General features: G+C 28.5%; 1 protein-coding gene across 1 annotated transcript; it reads right to left on the reverse strand.

Annotated features, from left to right (window-relative positions):
• Positions 1-1,007: 1,007 nt before the first annotated feature.
• LOC104891290 (uncharacterized) lies at positions 1,008-4,325 on the reverse strand. The gene is made up of 2 exons (XM_010676960.4): positions 3,640-4,325; positions 1,008-1,355 (listed from the first exon to the last, which is right to left on the reverse strand). Exons 1-2 carry the CDS (start codon positions 4,186-4,188, stop codon positions 1,320-1,322), a joined length of 585 nt encoding a protein of 194 aa, XP_010675262.2. The 5' UTR covers positions 4,189-4,325; the 3' UTR covers positions 1,008-1,319.
• Positions 4,326-8,856: the final 4,531 nt, after the last annotated feature.

An 8,856-nucleotide genomic window follows, 5' to 3' on the forward strand; every position in this document is an offset into this window, starting at 1 on the left:
AGTAGAAAGTTGTTGAATTGAATTGAGCTAAGTTAAACTGAGCTAAACAAACTAAAATTGCAAGAGTAAAAGTGCTAAATGAACTAAATTCTATACATCTGTAATGAACTAAACAAAAATGAACAAAAATTTGCTGAAATTAAGCTAAAAAAATAGTGGCTAATTAGTGAACATTCTTTTTTTTTTTTTCAAGTTTCTTCAACTTGATACTCTTGAGTGTAAGTCCCTTAAGTCAGTACTTCTATAAAACTCTCACTTATTTACTCACCTTTTAATAATCAGATAAATTTTTAACTTACTTAGTCACAAACCAAATGGACCTTCCATTGTACTATGATAAACATAAATGTTACTCTACTATGATAAACACCTAAGGAGAAAAAAAAAGTCGCATAAATTACATCGTGGAACTATAAAGTCGGTGCAACTATTAGGGACGGATCCAAGATTTTGAATTTAAGGGGCTCCTATTTCTTAACAAAAAAAAAAAAAAAATAGACGAATGATCACAATAAATAAACGAGTTCAGTTTTAGCAATAAGAAAACTACTAAACTTTATATTATTTGAGTTATTTATCAGGTATACCTTTATTATATCGATATTTCAATGCTATATCCATTTTTAGTAAATTCAATAGTTTGACTTTTACGATCATTAATAGACATGACTCTTACCTTTAATATTTTCAATTATTTATTTCTAAAGTTTTTAAATAGATATGAATTTAGTAAACATAAATAGAGACAAACCAAAATATTTACATCGTAAAATTATTTTCAAGTATTTGCATATAAAAAAATCTTGAGCATACTTAATATGAGAATATTGTACAAATTTTTTAAAAAAATTGATTAAAGTTAGAGCTAAAAAGGTCCAAAGGAGAAAAAAAAATTTTAAAAGAGAAAAAGAAAAGTGATATTGGTAACCAAGCAGGGATTCGAACCCTTGATATAAAAGCACTGCATGCAATAAATTGGTAGAGATTTTACCATTGGAGCAAAGATGGATTCTATCAACATAAGGAGCAGATAATGTATTTATTTACTATAAATTATGCGTGACGTTAACAAGAATAGAAAACTGATTGTTTTGATGGGTCCTAGGCCACCCATGACCCTTACTAGATTCACCTCTGGCAACTATATTCACCCTTTTCGGTGCAAAAATTACCCTCTTTGGTTTAAAAATCACCCTTTTTGATCTAAAAGGGTAACGTTTTGGTTCTCTTCCATTTGCCCTCTTTAATCCGTAAGTGTAGGGCGATTTGGACAATCGCTTTCTTTGATACCGCAAACGAGAATGATTCTTACTCGTCTTCTATAGCATAGTCAAACTGCCAACCTCCTCTTCTCCCTGTAAATCATTGCATCAGTACTCATAACTCATTGCATCAGTACTCATAACTCATACTCATTCTGTTTCAAAATAAAAGTAGTTTAAGATTTTTGCACACAAATTAAGAATTTCGTTAATTTTAGTGAGATTTGCATGGATAATAGTAATTGACACTAAATATTGTATGATAATGCAAAATAACATATAAGCTTATATTGATAATATAAAGTTGTATTTAATCTTACATTCGTATTATAGAATGCCTTATATTTTAAAATAAATTTTTTTAGCTAAAATGCCTTATAATTTGAAACAAGGGAGTAAGTCACTTGTTAAAAAAAGTAGCATCTTTGAAATATAGGAGTGATTTGTATTGAGCGACTATACGACCAAATAAGAGGCTTTAGTTACGCCTTGCACAAACTAGTAGATTAGAATTAAACCATGCGAGTACATAGTGAAGGAATATGTCCTTAGACATTACCGATTGTTACAAGTATAAATAGCAATTAATTATAAAGATAATAAATTAATTATTTTAGCTATCAATTTTTTAGGGTATTTTAGCTATCATATTTGCTTGCTAGAGGATAAATATGACTAGTAGGACAATAATGATTGAACCTAGAACTAAAATTCATTAATCCTATAAGATGACATATCGTACAAAGTGACACAAGCCCATTGTGGGCTTTATGATGGCCAGCCATAAGGGAGAAAAAGGAGGGAGCATTAGTAAACATCTTCTATTATATAATGATGTAATATTATGGTTTATGTAGAACAATTTAAACAGTTACTTTTGAAATAGTAAAAAGAGAGAAAAACCTCAACCCTTATCTCCTCCCTATAATCGACACCTAACCACTAAGAGCAAGAGAGTGAATTGTTCATCTCCTTTCGTTCTAGCAGATGTGGGGTTCAATCTGATGCTATTGGATTAAATAGAGGAGCAATGATTGGGGCTCTTCAGAATTTAAAACTTGCATACAACAGGTAATTCACGCTACAAATGTTATATATCTAATCCCTATTGATTGATCATTTATGTAATTTATGTATATGATCATGTGATAGATGTTAGGAAATAGTTTCCTGTAATTCCACTATATATGCATCTATATGTTCCTACATGTAGATAGTACGATTGGATCCACCTCAAACTTAATTAAGTTCATTTCAAGTTACATGCTATATAGAGAAAGTAAATAGCTTTAAGAGAGATACAGAGGAAAATTGGAGGACCACCACTTTTTAAATTACAAAAATATATCTTTTGCCCCACTCAATTTCAAAACTTATAGCTTTCCCACTATCCACAATCACTATATATAACTAGGTTTTGTGTTTCATATGTATGGAAAAATATACTCATGTGGGATCTTGTTTAATTTGTCTCAATGTGTAATTTATTAACATCTAATTTTTGAAATTTTTAACAAAATATAACTAAAGCTATTATATAACACTATAAATTGTGTATTGGTAAGCGCAAAACTACAGGTGTTGCAATTAAATGGGAGCGAAGGGAGTATTTGTTAAGGAAAACATATGGGTATCTTCAAAGGAAAAAGTGGAGGACCACCAACTTTTTAAGTGTAATTTAGAGTATTTAGGGGTAAAACGAAATCCATTTATATTATGTAGGTAGTATCATACATTTATATTTTACGAAAATGTAACAAGTATTTTGAAATACAAGAAGTATATTGGTAATATCATAACTATTCACCAAAAATCCCAAATTTTGGGGTACGTAGCTACGTACTAGCTAGGACCCTCTTAATATTGATCCATATTACTTTTTGTTATCCATAATTCTATTAGAGGAAAAGGAAATAAATTGGGGGTAAGTGGATTACCTGATTTGTGCATATGAGAGTGTGCCTAAAAATGAAAGTTAATGTTCAAATCTGAAGAAAATTTCCATCACTTTTAAAAAAAGTTTCATAAAAAATACCGGTGGTTTCGGTGTCATTATGAGGTGATTTTTTTTAAAAAAACTGATATTTGAATTGTAGTTTTAACAAATTTCTTTTTATACATCTATGAAACAATTTAAAACTATGCCCTGACCTGCTGACCATAATTTAATTTTATTACTGGCTATAATTTGTAGAACAATATATTTTACATACACTACATAGACCACTAAATCTTGAAGCTTACACTTCTCACCCATTTTGTCACACAAATACCCCTTGAATTTCTTTTCTATTATTTCTGTAGTTTGACCTTTTTGCTCAAAGAGTTTCGAAGTCCAAATGAAATATGACAATGCATAATACTACTCAATACTCACCAGGTAATTAGAAGCTGAACTAGTAGAATAATGATCATTATGATGATGAGGAAGTGGCCTACCTCTCTCATCATACAAAATAAGACCACTAAATCTTGGAAGCTTACACTTCTCGCCCATTAATATTGGCCTATGCCAAACTTGCATCTTTGAGCGTCCTGCACAACCTGCACATTGCAAACAACTTGACAACATCATAATCATCTTTCTTTGTTTCCATCTCCGACGGCTGTCTAGCATAACACCATCGTCGCTCCACTTGTGTGCCGCGCTCCAACACGCCGAGCCCATCAAAGCATTCCGCACATCCATCAGTCCGCATTTTGAAGAAGAGCTTCGTGATCTTGCGTACATAATCATCGACTCGGTGTCATCATCGTCGGAATCAAAGCTTGTGATTCTATTCCTTTGAGCTGCCTTGTTCTTAAGGATTACAAGAATTATGGTGGTAGAAACAAGTATAACTAACATTGAAGTGCAAACTAGTAGTACTAAGGCTTTTTGTGTTGATATCTTTAATTTATCCTCTAGTTTCCATAACGCCTCCATGCATGAAATATTATTTATAACAATGAACTGACTTCTATTTTTGGTTGAGAAATGAAATGCATTGCATGGAAATGGAACTAGTAAATGTCTAATTTGATAAGTAGGTAGTAATTTAAGTTTGGTGACTTTAATTTTTTGGATGCTGAGATCGGTGGATATTCACGTGCAATATTGGTATATTAGAGGTACCGCTATGTTATTATTGTTTGAGCCGTTTTTTTAGGATTTATGTATCTTCTACTGGTTTGATTAAATCTAACTCACGGGCAATTCATGCATGGAGAGAATTCATGAAGCACCGAACTAGGATATATTAGTACAACTCTACGCAATGATCCTCATGCAATAACATCATCATGCTCCCTCCATAGATTCTACAATATTTTTGCCATTTACGTGTACATCCACATATTTCGATAATGCAAAGAAAATAGAGAGTATGTATGTTAAAGTAAATTGTAGAGTACCAATAATGGTGATACTATGTGAAATTAGGTGGGTTAAACAAGTGGAATAAGATACGTTAAAAAGTGAATAAAAACAACTAAGCCAAATAAGAAATAAGGCAATATTATATAGTGGAATACACCGAAGCTAAAAGAGAGAAGAATTTCATGGAAATGAGGGGTAATATATGATTAATATTAAAGCATAGTAAAAACAATATTTACATGAATGCAACATTTGATGCCCTACTTTGATGTGTGACAACATTTAGATTAATTTTTTTGGTGATGTGGTGTAACCAAAGATGAAAAAAACAACCATTGTAAATTTATTAAATTGTCATGGCATGTTATAATTCATTTTAAATTCAAATTACTAATGCAAGTTTTTTTATACATGAGTAATATACATATTATATAGCGAAGATACATCAATTAAAATATTGGGCAAAAAGTGAGTTGAATGAAAGCGGAGTCTGACAAGATGAGAAGTTCTGCGAAAAATAAGTTAATCAGTAATTTTGATCAAAAAATAATGAAAGTTGTGAAAGTAGGTTAGGCTTAAAATATCAATTTTAGTCATATTTAAGGCCTTATTATTTAAAACTTATTGTAACTGAATTAAATTGAATTTATTTTGGCTGAAATGAACTGAATTGTGCTCAACTAAACTGTGCTGAACTAAACTAAACTTATTTTAGCCGAACTAAACTATATTAACATAATATTATAAATATTTACTACTATTATACTAATCGATAATAATTAATAAATATTAAATAATATTATAAATACTTACAATTATTATTTTAAAATAATTAATAATCAATAATTAATAATTAATAATTAATAATTAATAATTAATAATTAATAATTAATAATTAATAATTAATAATTAATAATTAATAATTAATAATTAATAATTAATAATTAATAATTAATAATTAATAATTAATAATTAATAATTAATAATTAATAATTAATAATTAATAATTAATAATTAATAATTAATAATCAATAATCGATAATCAATAATCGATAATTAATAATCAATAATCGATAATTAATAATTAATAATCAATAATTAATAATTAATAATTAATAATTAATAATCAATAATCAATAATCAATAATCAATAATCAATAATCAATAATCAATAATCAATAATCAATAATCAATAATTAATAATTAAAAATTATTAATAATCAATAATTAATAATTAATAATCAATAATCAATAATCAATAATCAATAATTAATAATTAATAACTAATAATCAATAATCAATAATTAATAATTAATAATCAATAATTAATAATTAATAATTAATAATTAATAATTAATATTTAATAATTAATAATTAGTAATTAGTAATTAGTAATTAATAATAAATAATCAATAATTGATAATTAATATTTAATAATTAATAATTAGTAATTAGTAAATAATAATAAATAATAAATAATAATTAATAAATAATAAATAATAAATAAAAATAATATATAATAATAAGTATTAATAAATAATAAATAAATAATAATAATAAATGATTAATAATAACATAAATAAGAACAATAAAAATGGAAATAATCAAAATAAAAAAAAAGCAAATTCATCGTTATTATAATTATAATATTAATAACAATAAAAATATTAATAGTAATACTGAAAAGTAAAATAATATTTACAACATTAGACAAGACTGAACTGAAGTGAACTTATTTTGAATGAACTGAACTAAAATAAACTTATTTTGGTTGAACCGCGCTGAACTGATTTAAAAATAAGTCCAAAAAAACAGGACCTAGAAGGAAAATATAACCTAATCTGCAACATGTATAATATTAAAATATATTAGTTTTAATGTTTTCATCTTGTCAACTTATTTGCTAAACTTATCCTTACTAAACTTAAATTCTTGTTGGAGAACGTCTTCTTATCGAACATAAATTAATTACTTTTCTTTTACTTAGCTGATTTTTACGCAACTTAATTATGTTTGCTATATTTAACTATTTTTGCTATCATAAGCTTATCTTTAACTAATATTTTTAAGTTGGCGAGTGTGAATAATTATTGATGGCTTACCCTTTTAGGTACCCCTGGCTCTATATTTATATTAAATATATAGGTTTACACATATTACATTAATACCCTCAAGTATCCACTATTACACCCCCTTCAATCAGCACTGGGGAAATCACGTATAGGTTGGACTTTACAAATTCAAAGCATTGACTAGACAAGCTCTTAGTAAAAATGTTTTCAATTTGTAACTTAATGGGAACATAGTGAACAACGAGATCCCCATGAGCAACACTGTCACAAACAAAGTGATAATCGATCTTGATATGCTGACATCGATCATGGTGCACTGAATTAACAACAAGATATGAGGCAGAGACACTATCACAATATAGATGAACTGGTTGTTGAATAAGAAGTCCCAACTCGACCTTTGTGGAATATTTGGACAAAGTAGGTTGCTTTTTAGAGCGCCAAGTGATGAGATTTCCACCGAGATACATAGCTCATATAGCAATGTGTAGATCGACAACTATCAAGGCCATCGGCCGAATCTGAATATGAGTATGTTGGATAATGTAGGCAATTACACGATACTGGGCCTTTGTGGAATATTTTGACAAAGTAGGTTGGTTTTTAGAGTGTCAGGTGATGAGATTTCCACCGAGATAAAACATAATATAACAATGCAAGATCATGTTAAGTAGAGAATGAACTAGAATAAGAACAATAAATAAGCTACTTTGTCATTATCTTCCCCCTTCTGACATTATCAAAAAGCGTATTTTTTTTCAAGAATTTATGATCAATCTTCAAAACTTACAGTGACACTACACCACCATAAATATATAATTAATGGTCAAACATGAGTTTAAATTTTTCAATTTGCTCAAACATCAATCTAGTAATATTAGCCATCCTCATACACATGTTAATCAATTAGTTAAAGAAGCTAAATCATACTAAACATAAACCACCACTGTACCAAAGTGCAATCCATAGTGTAGAAAACGAATAGAATGTCCAATAAAATTCAAAGAGAAGATCAAAGGCTCATTTCTATGAAGGAATTATTGGAATAGGCTAAGAAAAAAAATGTATCTATATGAATTAGTCACTTGTTGCTCCACCATTACCTTTCCTAAACTTTCAGTTTACTTTGTAATCTGCCTTTGAAAACACATCTTAGTTCCTTTAAAATAACATGCAGTTCCTTACCTCTTTTTTGATATTTTGAATAGATTCCGCTGTCTGTTCCTTGATTTAAGTTTTAAGGAGCTAATTAATTCCTTTTGTTGACTTTAGATTTGATACTAAAGGAACATACATAGGACTACTAGAACCCATAGTTTTTATGACAACTTTGTAGAAGTAGGAACCTGAATAACTTATGGAACATAGAATCTCTTCTCTATCTCCCTCTCACACATCTCTCCTTTTATTCTCCTGTTTGCTCTCATATTTTTATTTCTTCTTTGTCTCCTTCAATCTCTCCTTTTTCATCTCCATAACAACTTATTCTCCCTCAAAATTTTGTTTTTCTTTCCTTAGTTCCCCCTCAAATGTTGCATCATCAACAATATTTAAAGATATAGTGGAGGAACACAAATTGAAGAATTTGGATATATAATGCACTGATTAGAAAGAAAATGGTATGTAAATGTGATATGAAAATTTTGGAGGATTTTTGAGATCTTTAAAAATAAATGATGGAATAAGAGGTTTGATAATCTAGAGAATGATATTGCTCGTTTATACTCATAATTGGACATTCACGTGTAATGCACTCGGTGTGGGTCGAATGTATAATAAATGAGTTCCTTGAATGAAAGGAACTACACTTTTTACTTCCTCTTCCTTTTGATTAACAATTAGCAATATGGACAATAAGGGTAATATTACAAAAAAATCAATGAGTCATCTATTAAATTTAACTCATGAGTCATGACTATGCATAAAACATAGAAACAATTGTCGTGACATATTTATATGGAAGACATTTCACAAAAACTCTACATATGCACGCTAGATGACTTTGCCATTTAGATAAAACAAGACATCATAACTTACTTAACAAAATCATCTTTACAATTTTTGTATGCCTTTTGAGTGAGAGAAATATAAATACTTCAGTAGATAAACGCAAGGAACAACATGTGCCATATATTGTTCCCCCTCACTAAGGCATTCAAAACGT

The sequence above is a fragment of the Beta vulgaris genome, chromosome 4 (assembly GCF_026745355.1).
Source record: "Beta vulgaris subsp. vulgaris cultivar EL10 chromosome 4, EL10.2, whole genome shotgun sequence".
NCBI lineage: Eukaryota > Viridiplantae > Streptophyta > Magnoliopsida > Caryophyllales > Amaranthaceae > Beta > Beta vulgaris.